This window comes from Semicossyphus pulcher, unplaced genomic scaffold, assembly GCF_022749685.1.
Source record: "Semicossyphus pulcher isolate SPU_LCO1_2020_fin unplaced genomic scaffold, fSemPul1.0.p SCAF_9, whole genome shotgun sequence".
NCBI lineage: Eukaryota > Metazoa > Chordata > Actinopteri > Labriformes > Labridae > Semicossyphus > Semicossyphus pulcher.
The window spans coordinates 15,568,582-15,585,344 of NW_027211770.1; the positions used below are offsets into that span (position 1 = coordinate 15,568,582).

At 43.4% G+C, this 16,763-nt stretch overlaps 1 protein-coding gene across 2 annotated transcripts in view; it reads right to left on the reverse strand.

The window, feature by feature from the left end:
* The window catches only part of ptprub (protein tyrosine phosphatase receptor type Ub), a 167,057-nt gene that overhangs the window by 21,890 nt on the left and 128,404 nt on the right, over nucleotides 1–16,763 (reverse strand). For both annotated transcript variants that reach the window (XM_069657127.1, XM_069657126.1), the window contains exons 13-18: nucleotides 14,944–14,980; nucleotides 11,645–11,783; nucleotides 10,270–10,424; nucleotides 8,991–9,178; nucleotides 2,182–2,254; nucleotides 2,005–2,081 (exon numbers count right to left, since the gene is read on the reverse strand). In XM_069657127.1, the coding sequence (XP_069513228.1) occupies nucleotides 2,005–2,081; nucleotides 2,182–2,254; nucleotides 8,991–9,178; nucleotides 10,270–10,424; nucleotides 11,645–11,783; nucleotides 14,944–14,980 (669 nt within the window). The remainder of the gene's footprint in view (nucleotides 1–2,004; nucleotides 2,082–2,181; nucleotides 2,255–8,990; nucleotides 9,179–10,269; nucleotides 10,425–11,644; nucleotides 11,784–14,943; nucleotides 14,981–16,763) is intronic.

Genomic DNA, 16,763 nt, shown 5'->3' on the forward strand with positions numbered 1-16,763 from the left:
GTTTTATATTTAAACACATAATTTTCAGATCCAGCAAATGCTCACTCAAATGACATCACTTAAAGCAATTTATTAGACTGCTGAAAGCCCCCTCTGGAGCCACAAAACGTTTCATATAACATTTCTTACACATGTTGTAGCCCTCCCTGAGACCTAGTAACAGTCTCTGATACTCTGGTGGAGTTCTTTCTCCTCTAAGCCTTTCTAAATTGTAATTAATAACCATGACTGAGTAAGCAGCTATGAAAGTCACAGGAAAATGTATTATTCATTGATCCTCCATCCAGACTGTGTAGGTTTAGATTAATCAGATTTGACTGGTGATAACCTGGCAACAACAACAAACAACCCACCAACTGTGATGGATGAAATGTGAAATTCGTGTCATTATCTTTGAACAAGTGAGCAATGCCAACCTGCAAACCAGTCAGAGAAGCAAGAAACCTCTTGTGTGTTTATGTAAGTCATTACTCAGAGCACAAGCCAAAGTAAGTTAGGTATATTTAACATCTGATTAACAGTATGGACGTGTGTGTCTTTATATGTATGAGTGTGTGTTTGTTTTAGAAGCAGATTAAATGCCACAATGTGCTGCTCAGATACAGGTAGCCTTCAAACAAATGCAAAGCTCTGCACCTCTCTGAGTAACACACAGCATAAAGCAGAGACTGTGCTATTAAGTGACAGAGAAAGAGGAAACAGAGAGCTTGCACTCTCTCACCTCTTTTTTTAAAAGCGTAATAATGTCTCGAGAGCAGAGAAACTTTTTCCATTTAACCTCTGGTGAAATAATCACAGGCTGTCCAAAATATGCTCCGCTGTGGCTGAATAGTTACTATTCAGCTCGCCGGGTCGCCCTTCTCGCGGAGTAACATCAGTGACACTGACACCGTAGTGGCCGCTGAGTGGTGTTTTCCCTCTAATGCTGGCACCTCTGCGACCTAAACGCTAATGGAGACCCTCACAATAACTACAGCCCTGACAGCAGGCCAGGTTTTTAACGCCCTCTCATTCTAATGAACTCTCTAAAAGCATCTCAGCACCGGCTGATCTCTGCAGAGAAATAAAAGAGAGGGGGAGATGCCCAGTAGTGTCAAGCAGCTTTGATTATACAGTTTAGACCAAGAAGGAATCCACCCTAAATCTGACACACCTTGTAATTTTCTCTCACTGGTAAAAAAATGTGTAAATTTTCAACATCAGCGTGTACCAACTTCTCGCACAGCGCTGTGTAAAGTCAGCAGTAGTCCCAATGAGGGGCGAACAAAAAGAATCTTGTGGAATAAAGAAGTTACATCTCTTGTCATAGCTGCTATAAAAGGCAAAAACCGTCAGAGCAAATTCACACAGGGACCAAAGTACAAGTTTCTATCTGGTAGCAAAACCTGTTTTAAATATCTTGGTCTGTTTCCTTTGTTGGCGACTTCACTGCTGCCGTCTTTACCTACGCTTCTGCTTTCTGCGTAAACACAGCCTCCTCTAGTTTTTATGAATGGGAACACGTATGAATGAGACTGTGTGAGACACGTTAGCAACATAAACATGTATTTCGTATGATCAGTGAGAATGTTGCCGCGGAGCTGCATGTGTGGCCAACAGTTAAGGTGAACAGTGGAAAGGCTCATCTCCTCCCGGCCCCCATCCACAGATTGAATAACATCAATCACGTCTATTTAATTTAGGGGGATTTGTGGCATCTTACAGAAAAGGGTTATCTCCTCTCCAAGGCATTAAATGCATTTATGGCACTCTGTTTTAATAAAAGTGATAGCAGAGTTATTCTGGGTCAGGGATTCAGTGCAGCAATTGACAACCGCGGCATCTGGCCAAACACCAACAGGAAGGGTGTTTGATTGGATGAAAGCTTCCAGGTGAAAGTGGGCCAGCAGACTGGTGAGCTTACAGCAATGAGAGAGATGGACTGTGGCGTTGCACGGTGTGAGAGAAAGAGTCCCTATTTGTTTCCCATGTGGAGCTGAGGCACAAAAACAGGATTAGACTTACGTCAATGTAGTTAGCGTTAATGTAGTCCGAGTTGGGGTCTCCCAGGAGGGGGTGGAGCTTGACTCTGTGGCGGTCATCTGAGGCAGATAGGAATAAAAGAGCAGAGGAATGTTAAACACAGAGTGAAAACAGTATTTTCTGTTTTCATGCAGCAGAAAATGATTTCTGATGACTCACATCCCAAAAGGGTGTCGTTCCTCCCTTTGGTTTTGTCCTTCTTCTTTGTGCAGTCCCAGCCATCAAAGAAACTCTGCAGAGAAACAGAAACACTTGTTAGAATGTGAAGGAACCAGGCCTCTCTTTATCAAACCATTCAAATATCTGTTTTATATGTGGGAACAAAAACTGTTTTTATGGTTAGCATAACAAAAGCGAGTGAGCACATCTCTAAAGAGTCAGGAGAGAGGTTTGGTGGTTTATGCATCTGATATCAGAGTCAGTACCAAACCAAGAGGATCGTGTAGTCCTTGTCTGATCCCAGAGCCCTTATGAGTCGCATCATTAGAGCCCCCTGCATCACAGCTTATAGTCAATACCCAGGGGCTATATGTGTACTGGGTTAAAATGTTTGTGTTTACCATCAATGAGACGGATCATGAGAATCTTGAGATACATAAATCAATCAGAATAAAACACAAGCTGCTCATTGTAATGGTAGTCACATCAGTCATTTTGACCTAACATCGATTATCCGTAGTTTAGCAGCTTAGAGTTGGTACTTCAGGTGTGTCAAACTGTGGCTTTCACAACATGCAACATGAGTTAAGAGGGCTGTGTTATTTTTTTGTTTTTAATCATTTTCTAAAACCACAAACATAAGAGAAAATATGTGAGGAATGCATTATAAGAGTGTTTTAGACTGCTGTAACCTATAGCAATAGATAGCATGTAGGCTAGCTAGCTAACTACCTACAGGAGTGTAACTTGGTCTCAGTTGCTATCAGAATATAGGCTAACATAGGCAGCCCTGTCCTGGTCTTCATTGGAAGAAGTTTGCCCTTTGGTTCACTAAGCTAACACTGGCCAAGATAGTATTATGTTTTCAAAAAGTAATGGTTAACTGTTTGTTTTTTAAGCCTCTTCTCTTAGAGTGAAAACACTTTGAAAACATACACAGCGTGTCAGCTGGAAGTCAGCTGGCCAACTCCTAGAGCTAATGTTAGCTTAACTAGCCAAGCTAACCAGAGCTGAACAAATCTTCCAACAGCAGTTGTTATTTCAGAGGGCAAAATCAAAGGCTAGAAATAAGAAGCATGATGTTGACTAATTATACCCACATCAAGGACCCAATGTTTTAAAAATTACCACACTCTCTAATAGAAACACTGCCATGTTATCACTTTAAATGATGTGTGCTTTAAGAACAAAAATACACAACTAAACAAATGGTAGCCTCTTAAATGATTTTTGGTTTAGATGAAATACTCATAACAGTAGGCTTAGCATCAACAGATGGTAAGTGTTGTGTAACTAAGTGAATGTTTTCACTATACTTATCACTGTATGTTGCCTGCCTATATGCCTGGTAATTAGAGGGAAGGCAACAGTCTACCACCTGCTTGGTGGATGTCTGCTCAGCCGTATTATAACACATCACACTCAGTAAAACATCTCCTCATTCCCTATCATACACCTGTCTGCATGAATGCACTTGCTAACTCTTTCATATGCGTCATAAGCTACTTTAAGGCGTCCACTGTAGGGCCAAATTAAGCCTGCAAACAGCCCCTTCACATTAACACACACAGACAGACACACATCCATAACAGTCTACCCCCTGTAGTTTCCAGCCACTAGGAGAATTTGGTGAAACTCTGCCCAAGTCTGCATGCTGAGCAGGGGATTACAACGCAGTTCTCCCCACAGAGAGCCAAGAACCAGCCAAATCCTGCCTGGGATTACACCCTCCTCCTCATTTTTCCCTCCTCTTTCTATGCACCCTCTCTCTCTGGATCTGACTCTCTCTGAATCCATCGTTCCCTTTACCTCCTTCCAACTCTCTTCATTACTTCCCTCCCTGACCACCTCTTCCTTCTGCCTTACATTTTTGACACTAGACCTCTGCTGTCTTTGTTTCTCCGCTCCCTGGACTCCTCCGCACAAACCATCTTGAGAGCAGACAAGCAGGGAGAGAAAAAACACACAGTGAGACAGTGGCAGGATATCGAAGAGGAGGGGAGCGAAACAACCCAGACTTGTGGAAGATCGATTGGAAACCCTCGTTGGCAGGGATCAGAAGAGGATCGTATAAAATGAGTAAAATGTGATGAAGGAAATAATGTCACAGTCAAGTCCTGAACTATTGACGCCACTACACTTATTAAAGTGTTTCAATTTTATCCTGTGCTACCGACATTCAACTAGGTTTCATTATGTGAGTTGCTTCCCCTGAATAACAAGGACAGGATCACTCATTCAGTGTTACATAATCTCGCTTTGACCTGTCATTTTTTCACTCGCATAATTTTTAAAATGCCAAAAAATAATGAGATTTATAATCCCAGCGCATTCAGACTAAATCCAATCAGAGATTTCCATTTCATGATATAATAACTAAAGCAAAATTGAGTAGAATAATCTGGTTAAAAATACCGAAAACAAGCGTGATTAATGCAATCAAAAAGGTGGCATGAGGTAAGTAATAAGTCATTCACTGCTGACTCCATCATCCCGGATAACCTCAGCCTCAAGGTGCGGAGTTGTACAATAAGTTTCTTCTAACGCTCTGTTGTTGTGTCTCTGCAGTGGGACTATGACAGCAGTGACAGCACCTGCCACACATACAAGCCCCCTTTACAACGCACTGTAAATTCTTGATCACTTTCACAGAACATAGGTAGTCTTCAGGGAAATAAAAACCTATACCTGCGAGGGGGAGTGTAATATGATACTGCTCATCATTTTCCTTTATAATGGAGAGAGACACTTCATCAAAACACATACTCCGGCACAGAGAGGGGGGAAAAAATAACAAAGAGGTGTGTATTGATTTTTTTCAGTTGAGTGTGTTTTGCCCGTGAGGGACAGTTTAATGAGTCTACAAGCAGAGATCCAGAGGGGGAAACTGTGAACCAGAGACAAAAAGATGTTTTCTCTTTTTCATGAATGCCATAGGCCGTGGGTGACCGCGATGGACCCCTCCCTGGGGTGTGATCTCAAGTCTCAGCCACAAAAGCTACACTATGAGGAGGATTCAGAGATCCGGGCCCTTTATTGTGTGACCTGAAAAATACCACTAGAGATACCTGCCAATGCAAGAGCAGCAAGAAGCTGATACGTATTGTTCTGCAAAACAAAACAGCTCTGTACTTTGGGTTCAGTTCAGGACTAAAGCCCTGCAGTGAATTGGTGCAAACAAAGAAACTGACTGAGCAGTGATTGTCCAGTCCAAGCTCAACAACAAACAATAGTTGTGGTGCAAGTAGATTCGGAACAATTTCCAGAAAGTTCCCGGAAAACGACCTGGCTAACATCAATCATATGTCTGATTAAGTTGTAATGTCCTTCACGACGGATGCAGAGCCACAGACTAGGGGACTAGGCGATTATCGGCGCCGATATTTGGCATTTTGACGAATATCGGCATTTTTTTTTTTTTTTTAATCCGACGGCCGATAAGAGTTCATTTCTTTGCAAATTTTATTTAACTTTGTTTTATTTACTTTATAAAACTTCAGGAAGTTATTTATTTATTTATTTAAATTTCCAGTTAACTTTATAAGAGATGCTGCTGACCCTGGGAACTCCCTGCGCTTTTTGTTTGTTTGTTTAATAAACATATGCTTAAAGGCATTTAAACAAAGTTAAGTGTTGGAGTTTGTATTATTCAAAGTTTTGACGCCAATATTTTCACTTTTACTGCAAATTAATATCGGCTCCAAATATCGGTTATCGGCCTCCTTGACTACTAATAATGGGTATCGGTATCGGCCCTGAAAAAAACACATCGGTCTATCTCTACCACAGACCTCATTGAATGACAAGACATCTGTTCTGGACATCAGCCGGATCATTGTGGAGAATCATCCGAGCTCTGCTATGTGGGGATCCAAACTCCTCATCTCACATCTTGGGGGAAAAACAAGCATTCCCCAAGGTTAAGAGAATCCTATGCCTCGCAGTCTAATGGTTACCTTTGGGATTACAGAGCATTTACGTTGTTCCATATGCTGTACAGGGTGGTAAAAACTACCATTGTGATGGGGAAGAGGTTATTTGGAGGTAATAGTGCATGGGAGCCAAGAGCTCTCCTTCCTATCCTTTCATTCTTTTCCCTTCCCACTCAACCTGCGAGACTCCCCTTTCCCTCTCTTCGCTCTACCCTACAATCTGTCGGCAGTGGACGGGGGACTCGCAAAGCTAGAGAACCTCCAGAGACGTTTAACCTCATCAGGCCTGCCGTCATGACAGAGGTCTTCTTTGGACCCAAATGAGGATGATTTATTCATACGAGTAGCAACAGAGTGATCCAGATGCCTTTTTAACCCCGTTAATTAATTTCAGTGGGTGGTGAGAAGGGCGCACGAATAATGTCAGAGGAGGATTGATGGCCTCCCACGCCACTCTCTAAGAACTGCTCCGGCTAACATGGCCTTTCTAAGCTAGCAGTTATCTATAACATGGAGTAATTAGACATGGCTCTCCTTACTACTGACTCACAGCCATTAAAGGTAACAGAACTACTCAATTGTTAGGTACTTCATCAATCGTATCTGGAAGGGATAAGCCTCAAAATGGGAATTGCCAACCCCTACCCTTTTGTTTTGTCTTGATGTGTGTCTCACAAAAAAGACCCATCCTTTCTAGAATCCAATGCAAACCCAGAAAAAGCTGGACTATCTATGTGTTGAGATACTTTTTTTGTGCCTTGGTCAAACACTCAACAGCAGTTTCACAAGATACATTCGAAGTTGTCTTCAGAATCCACCAGGAGGATTAGCAATTCTCAGTGACATGTCAGTTATCTGGGATAGGCTTTAATGTGATCCACTTTTCTGCCTCCAGGACGACAGACTCTGCACTGCTTTCTTGTAAGTGAGATATCAGTCTGTTCCAGCAGCAACACGTCTCACGAGTGTACCTGCCTCTGCAGAGTATAAAACGACAAACGCCTCAAGAAACTTTGAGCTCTTCCTGAAGCTCTGAGGGTTTGTCTTTAAGATTTAGATGTTCGTCAAAATAGTCCTTCTGCCCCCACAACAAATTAATTTGAACACTCCTGATGAGGAAAGCCCTGGGCGCTGACCTTCCTTCCTCCCTTGAGCACCAAGTAGCGCTGCTTTATCAATAACAATGATTCTTACACCTTTAAGTACTAAAACAGGAGCCTTTCTAACTTTGTCTTGGTTGTGTTTGGAGTGCCCAGGTTAACCAGGCATGGATGTACATCAGTGCAGCCATTGTACCGGACCTTACGGTGAAGAGGGAGCTAACCCACAAAGCACAGCTTTATCTTTTTGTCTTTGCTACAACCTTTCCTACGGCAACAAGCTCTGAGGAGAAGATGAAAGAATGAGATCAAGGATACAGAAAGGTTGAATATAAGCTTTTTTCCCACATATGGTGGCTAGCGTCAGCAGGGCAAGGAGCTCAACAAACTTGAGGGAACTTGGTGTTGTGCTGCTGCTCTTTCAAACTAAAAGGAAAGCTCTTGGTTACTGGTAAAGAAGGCCTCAGGTGACAGGTTTACAGGTATACTGGTACACTGGACTGAGAAGAGTCCCAGAACAGGATAGATCAAGGACATTGTAGAGAAGTCAAACCCTCCAGCTCCTGTTGAAACATCTAGCAAAACCTCTGACTGTTACTTTAACCTGGTTGGGCCGAACTGCAACTGTTTGATGGATAGATAAATGGATGGATGGATGGACTGTCGACTTTTTGTTCTAGATAACTTAGCTACTGTACAAGTTACAATAAATCACCTATTATTCATATACAAACCCAGCTCTTAGGCTGATGTAAAACTGTTTAATGAAGGATGGATGGATGGATGGAAAGAAAAATGGATCGATTGATGGATGGATGGATGGATGGATGGATGATGGAATGGAGAATGGATAAATGGATGGATGGAAAGAAAAATGGATCAATAGATGGATGAATGATAGATGAATGGATGGATGGACAAATGGATGGATGGATAGATTGGTGGATGGATAAGACAACTACTGTATACGTAACAATAAAGTGCCTATTATTCATATACAAACCCAGCAGTTGGGCTGATAAGAAAACAAGATAAATGGACCTAGACAGATCTAGATAGACTACTCGAACTAGATAGATGGATGGATAGATAAATGAATGGATGGATTGATTGGTGAATGGACTAGATAAGTTAGCTACTGTCTACGTAACAATAAAGCCTCTTTTATTCATATACAAATCCAGCAGTTTCAGTGAAGACGGTGACCTTGTGCATCATTGAGGAAAGCAGGGAGAGCTGCTTTATTCACAAATACTACACAGAACACTCTAGAATAGAGACTTCACAGGAAGTGTGAGAAACAATGCAGGAATCATTCCTCTTCCCATGAGAACTGAGGTGCTTTAACATCACTGGCAACCTCACTTCAGAAACAAATAAGGCTTTTGATAGGTTACATAAACACGGAGGTAACTAGACCCGCTTCTCAATTGCGGCATCAAAATGAAAAAGAAGGTGAAAGAGCCTCCAACTGTGACATTGGATTATGTATATCACTGCAGTTTGAGTGTTCTCGCCTCTAGTTGTCCCACTCACAGCACTTTAACAACAAACGGACCAATTATAATCATGCTGTTGAGTTTACAGTGACGGTTGATCACAGTGTGAATGCATACATTTTAAATAACACTGTGCTATAGAACAGCTCTGATATCTCTTTTATAATAGTCGATAGCACTTGACACTAGTGCATGCTCATTTCATGCTGTCAGAGTAAAGTGTGATAGCTGTCTGTGTTGTCAGAGAGTAAGTGAGGAGTTTAATAGTGCCATCTCACCTCATACTCCTGTTTAAAGCCGTAGCCCTCGGCTGTCTTCATCTGGTTGATGTGCTGGAGAAGGTCAGCCACTCTGACGGCGGGGTGAAGCTGCCCTGTGTGGTAGGGCGAGCCTTTACGTCCACACTGGTGCCTCGGGGAGCCTCCCAGCAGGCTGCTGGCCTCATTCACTGAACTCCGAGCGTCACCTGCACCACACACACACACATTTGTAATTTCAGAGCGACTCAAGCAGAAACTTTAAAGAGGGGGTATTATGCTGTTTCCCATTTTAAGACATATAATGTTACAATGTTGGATGTCCAGACTAAACGTGGGTGAAGTTTCAAATCTGTAGGTAAAAGTATGTTGGAGTAATCCCCAGGCTTCTCATCCAGTCTGCAGGCTGCTGTGAACGCCAGGTTTCATACAGTTTTTTCTACATGCTGTACTTTGTGACATCACAAAGTGCAGCCTCAGCAGGCTTCAGAGAGCTGGCCAATCAGAAGAAAGTTGGGGCGGGGTTTCTTAAAGGGACAGAGCTGGCCGTATGAGGGCCTGCACAGAGCACCAGTGTGAGAAGTTTTTTTAACAGTAAATTATGCTAAGCTACTCCACAGATATCACAGAGTGAAATACGAAGCTTGAAATTAGCATAACACCCCCCCTTTAATGAAGAAGGTGGCTTATGATATAAAACATTTAATGAGTTCACTCAGACTTCAGGGACCACACTCACTGGTTTTACTTTTAAAACATCTAAACCCCATGCGATGTCACTCTGCCTGCTGATACTGACACATACCGCTGGTATATGTTACAGCCGTGTCACTTTGATAAGGTTTGTCTGGGCAGATGTATCTTCATAACACATCTAACATAGATGTGACAGCAGCCCTGTCTCGACTGACGAGTGAAGCAGACCAAGATCAGAACCAACTTTAGAGTAAACACATCTGTCTCTCCCTCTCAGTGACACTGACAATACAAGAAGGGAGATCAAGATGAAATGTGGTGACAAATCATTTCTTTTGATTCATTCAAATATGTTACTTCACTTGTTCAAAGTGTGCGACTCTTCCTTTTTTGACAAGTCACAGCGCAGACTATTTTCCACACATGACGATAACTATCTCTCAGAATGATTCAGATATTTATGGAGTGAATGAGCGACGGACAACAAGATCATAAAGTGAGCGGTGATGTATGCCAGGTTTGAAATTGCCTTGTGTGGCTGTGGTAGGCTGGTGGGTTTGTGTTCACTCTACTGTACGTGTGAGCCTGAGTGCATTTGTCTTACTGCGTGTGCCGCAGGTGTGTGCATCCATGAAGGAAAGAGCCATTCTTTCATCCTCCTGTAGGGTGCTCTGATCTGTGAAACTGCGCTCCATGGAGCCCAAATGGCTCTTCTCCTGCCGGTAGGTAATGGGCGTCTTATTCATGTTCACTTGTTTCCTATTGGGGGATAAAGAAAGACGAGGAGGAGGGGAGTATTGGGATACAGGAGGGATTGTAATGGAGAGAAGAAGAAAAAGATAATGCTATTTTTAGCGAGGATTATGGAGGTAAATATTGAAAGATATAAGAGTAGAAATAGTGTGAAAGAAGATCGACTGCTTTATTGTTTGCATTCCAATACGTATGATTGACAGCCAGAGCACAAGCATGTTTATGATGAATCACAGAACGATGGAAGTCACTTACGGATAGTAAGAGTAGTAGTCCCTTCTGGCAAGAGTGCAGGAGAAGAAAAAAAACCAAAGGAAGAAGAGATGTGAGATGAAAGCAATGTCAGCTGAGAGCAGAATGCATTGATTACAGTGAAAATGAGAAGCGTCCTCCTGCGTGAGCGCGGCGGCTGTGCAGGCGGGCCATATGACACATGCAACATACCAAGCAGGTGCTGACAGACCGAACCAAAGAGAGGCAGAAAAATGTCTGTCTGTCGGATGTGTCTCAAGGACTGGGCCGCAAGGTTTCCTGTCGCAGCAAATTTAGCAATCAATTCTGCCGGAGCGATCTTCATGGTGGCTCGGCAGTGGAACCCCGGCTAATGTGCAGAGAGGGCGGAGACTCTTAAAATCAACATGATTCAATATTAGCCTGGACGCTGTGTCGGCCATTTAATAATGATTGCTGGAGCTCTGGGTAAGTTCCCATTTGGCGTGGCAGGTTCTTTAGATTAGAATAAATCTTATCTAAGAACGGCAGGTTAAGCCTGATGTGAGACTTTAACTCAGTGCTGCTGAATAAAAGCAGAGCCAGAGGTGTGGATGATCTCTGGTAGACCTGTGGGATCATTGGCTAATAATCTCTAAAAGCACACCTTTTCTCTCCCAATTAGCATCTCATTTAAGGGTCAGGCCTCTGCTCAGTGTGCGTAATTAAGTGGTTAATTGAATTCCATCCGCCTCTAATTAAATACTTCACACTCAGATAGGCTCCGCAGATGAGACTTGTTTGGTCCCTCTGGTGCTTCACGAGGGAATGAAAACAGTGCGGCTCAGGCTGCCGGTCCAGCGTCTCCCCTAAACAAGCCTGACCTTTCACGAAAGTTCAGCGAGCATAAGAACGTTCGGAAGAAAACATAAAGAGAAAAAACAATGCGGGAGAAGCGGTGTGTTTGTGCATAATGAGGCATGATTCACGCTCATCGGTTATCAGCAGAAGTTTACCCTTTCTTAATGATGATGATGACGGCTCCCAGCAGGAGGATGAGGACGATCAGGCCTCCGGCACACACCCCGAGAATCAGGCCCATCTCCTCCGAGTGTTGGGACACCTCCAGGGCTTTGCGGTGATCTTTGCAGGCCGCTGAAGCAGAAAGTCAAATACACATTAAACAGGCACAATGCAAACACGGAACATAAAGGAGCTAGGTGCAGAGGAAATGAGGGGAGTTTAAAGCAAAGAGCGTAAAAATAAATTAAAGCTTACAGCTTTGGAAATCTTATCTTTCATGCACATCCATTCTCACAACACAATGCAGGCTTTCACACTGCATATCCACACTTCTGAATTATAACTTCTTATTACTGCCAACACGACATTTCAATGCTATTTCCAAAGACACGGGGATAAGTGATGCCTGAAGCGACGCAGGCAGCGATTATCCGTGTTGTCCGACACAGCATAACTGCAGCGCTCAGAGATCTGCTTTGACAAACTTAATGATTGGCTGGCATGTAGAATAAGAGTTTGGTTGTCTGAAAGGCTTTCAGCAGCTTATTTGGACTGCTGAAGACATATAAGGATGTCTACAAAGAAGGGATGGAGAACACGAACAAACGCATGGCTATAAATTGATGTAGAAGAAGAAACTAAAGTTTGTAATAAGCCAGCTTAAGGACGGAAACTAATTTGCTAAACCCGATTAGTCATGTCCAAAAAGGCTTGTTCTTCAATCTACTGCTAATCTTGAAGTTGGGAATGACATTGCAGGAATAATCTGACACCTTCTGATGTTTTAATTTTACATTTCTGTGCTTAGAAACATGTTCTATTCAACAGTGAATAACACTGCATATTCCTCAGTCACAAGTCGTCCACACAGCCCCGCAGTATAATCTCAAGGTGCCCCGGTGTCTGTGAGCTGCTGGAGAGGTCGTTATCATAATAGCAGGTTTTCATTTCTCTGGCATAAAGCTTCATACTTATGTAAATGCTCCTGAGCATCGGGCCTGTCTTTGTCTTCTTGCAGGAGCCCACTGATCCACTTTTTCTTGTGTGTGTGTGTGTGTGTGTGTGTGTCAGCCTGTCCTCCAGGCCCTGACAGCCCCGAAACTAGCCCTTCTGAGCCTGCTTGGAAAAAGCACAAGCTATCTGCGGAGAGGCAGAAAGTCAGAGCGGGCCCGAGGACAGCGCTCTATCTTACAGCCTGCTGGGGAAGAATCAGATCTGGGGCAGGGAAGATGAAAACAGAGCCATGTTTCAGCCCGACTATCTGTAGCCGTGAGCACTTTGTGTTGGCGCTTCAGAACCCTCATCCCAAATGAAGATGAAAGTGCGACAAAATTATTTAATCATCGGGCAGGATTTATTTAATCAATGATGTTTGGCAGATCTGAATGGAGGAAATGAGTCACTGGCTTGATATTAGAAAGGAACTTTTCCTCCTTTTAAATTTCTCCCTCTACATAACGTGTTGTTCCAAAAGTGTGACATTTCTGTGTGGGCTGTTCAGAGTAGAAGCACTACTTCTGATACACTCATACTTTACTTTGCAGCAGTGGTGGGAGGGGGTTTAGTCAGGCGGAATCAAACGCTCCTCTTTGTGCTTTTTTATTCACAAACTCGCTAAGAAGACGCCTTTGTGTCTGCGAAATGCTTTAACTGCAAACATCAGAGATCCCATCCCCGTCTCAAGGTGCTCCATTCAGAAACACAGCCTCAGCCACTCGCTGTTTATTTCATGCTGCGACTTCATTTCAAACCGCATGAACACATGAATTACGGGGCGACTTTATATTGGCTGAAGATGTAGATGAGGAGGGGAGAAATCAATTTCACTTTTCTGACATTCTGGACAGATGCGGACGGTTTTTTCGCCGCATTTAGCCGAGAATTTTCTATTAAACCAAACACGAGCATGAAATAGATTTCCACATGAATCCGTGCACCTGCCAGCTGCCCGCTGCTGGAAATTGGCACTTAGAGGAGAAATGGAAGTCTATTGTTGTGTTGAGCCTGCCAGAGGATCCTTAATTAAACTGTCACCTGGAAGTTGAAATGTAATCTCCAGCTTTGTTATCCAAGCCAGAATCATTTGCCTCCACTTTGCTTGCGATGGGCTGCTTGATAATAACGGCTTAGGAGCCGATGATGCAGAGACTATGTTAATGGTAGAGGGATCACAGGGATTCGAACGGGGACGGGAAAAAACCTCTGACCTGTCGCACCTTGAAATTGGAGATTTTTTTCCGCATCAGTTTGCCTGTAAGGTTTTTTTCCGGTTACATCATCCCGTATGAGGATGATGTAATGCTGCGAATAAAATAAACATTACTTTCTCTCACCGTCGATTCTTCTCTCTCGTCTTATTTTAAGGTTCATATTTTGCCGTTCGCCTTATCTCAATTATCCGTTTTGACTTTTAGAGCTCCGTTGTGAATTCCTTTCCTCCCTTTCCTGCTCAGTGTGAAAGAAAAGCGGCGAGCGCAGTGGAACGCTTTGCTGTGAGAAAGCATAATTAATCAATGCCCATGCAGGTGTCTGTGTGGGGCAGATGGAGCGAGACACTCAGCTGAAAAGGCTGGCCTTGCCTTTCAGTGTTATGCTTGAGGAGCGCCTCAACTCTTTCGTGTTTCGTTCACAAAAAGAGGCCTTCACTTAAAAAAAAAACACGCCAAGACGATTTTACTACTTGCGAGGATTTGCTTACTGTGATGATAACTAGGAATACATGACTTTTATTCACCATGATCCTACTCTCGGGCTCTCCTGCCATAAGGACTTACAGTCCATTTCCATGCCCTTTTCATGTGCCTTTGAATCCAAGAGCAGCAGAGTGGGGAGGGGCAGCGGGGGGCTTTCTCATTCTGATAGGCCAAGGTAGCTCCATCTGCAAGTTTTGATCTGGAGGACCCTTCTGGACCGCGCTGAGGTCAAAGCCCTCAGATGTAGCCATCTATTTGGCTGCTGATGAGAACAAAGAGACTGCCTTTGATATACTGTGTCCCAGCGTCTGCCCCCAAACAAACAGGATGAAAGCCTGACCTCTAATCCCTCCCTGCTTGTTGCCCTTTTCTCAGAGGCCCACTGCTAAACAACCGGCGCCGTCAGAGGAAATTTGTCCAGATCCCCACCTTTGTGCTTTAGAGAGAGGCGGAAATCGCTGCAGTATCGACCAAACTAAACAATACTGTTCCGATCACACTCTTAATTTGCTGTCTCGCCACGAGAAAGCACACACACACACCGAGAAGTGAAGCGGGGAAATCAGTCAAGGTCGCACAAATATTCATGTTGAGTTTACCTTTGCGAGCGATGCGGATGCAGTTTATTCTGGATTCCTGAAAGAGAAAGAAAACAGACATCAGAGGGGAGGGAGCTGCTTTGCATTCAGCATGAAAGAGACGCGATGAAAGAAAAGAGGATGATGTGAAACACCGAGATGAGATAAACACATACATCACGTAGAAATATGACCACAGCGGATAAAAATACCCTCGGAAGGAACGACACACACCGAGGTAACCACATCTTGAACCTGAGTGCTGCTTCTCCTTCTTACTTTTTACCGTCTGATTACATATTCAGATGTACTAAACATGAGTGGGCCGCACCACTCGTCTCTAAAATAGCATCATCTACTTTGTGATGGAGCCACAGTTAAACTGCAGGGAAGTGATTCAGACTAAAAGGACAAATTGCCACTAAGTTAAGAGTCCTATTGACGACGCAGTATCAGCACGCCGAAAGCTGCGGTGAAGTGTTGGAGGAGAAGGTTAGAGCTTCTTGCTGAAGGAGAAAAGAGTCGAAAGAGAGCGTGCATAATTAAGAGGAGGGTTTCAGACCAGTGCACCGCTATGAAAAGGAATTAATTTTATTCAAATTTCAGCTGATGACATCTCGGTGTTATGAAAAGGACCTTTGTCAAACAGGACTAATGAGATCCAGGACTGTAATCCAATTCCATCCTGCCACCTCTTGGAGGAGATGCATTATCAAATTAAGATTTACAGATGCTAATTCAGGCATTATGGGACAATTATGCTAATGTGCCCGTTCGGAAATGAGCAAAAAGTGCTTTCCTCAAACTCCAGTTAAATTGGTTTTGCTAAAATTGAAAATCCATTTCAGGCTGACAGACACTTTAACAAGCTCTTAACCCAATAGTTTGATGTGAAAACACAGAGGCAGACTGCAGACAAACATGTTGTCTGTCAGACAGACTGTCATTTCATTTCCATAAACAAACCGCTCTGATTCACAGACTGACAGGACGGATGTTTACCTTCTGCAAAAGGTATCAAATCCTTCAGCCGAGTTTAAGTCCCACTTTCGTTTAGCACGCTCTCAAAGCAGCTTCAATTATGGATGCACGTTTTCGTTTTCAGAACAGCAGGGCATATTTTAAGATGGAAATTCATTAGAGGAACATTTGCAGTTAGGGTTTCAGCATGTATGTATATCATAGTCAGCAGGGCTGCACGATCCTGGAAAAAAGTGACCCTGCAAAAACTTTTTGTTCTGCGATATCTATTGTGGTTTTAAAAAATACAAGAAATTATACCAGATAAAGTGTGTTTTTATCAATTTATGATCATACTTTTCATTATTTGGGACTTTTGAGTCTATATTCCTCTAACAAAACAAAACCCCTCCTACTTTTACCACTGTTGGTTCCGCAACTCTGACACCCCCATGAAAAAGTAGAGAGAGTACAAGTGAAGCGACACCTTTCCTATGAAAGAATACAAGCAGACTTGTGGGCTGCAGTTGTGTTACTTATACGGTATGTCATCTACCATTTCTAACGGTGTTCAAACGTATGACGAGCCCTGTGACGGTAACTTCTGGAAGCAAAAGCTCACCATGACCCACTTCCTGTCGGCACACACAACCTCACGGTGTTTGTTCGCTGCAGGTGTAGCCTCTAAAAGTAAACACTCCGCGGCACGTCCACTCTGTGAACGGTCCTTTTATGTACAGCTGTAACCAGCACCGGGACAAGGTACCGCTGATAATGGGAACACACTCAGTTATAAGCCACCTCGAGTAACGGAGTGTCGGCCTCGATCATCCTGCAGCAGCAGCGTCGCATGCTTGTTAACAGGCAGGTGACACACAGAC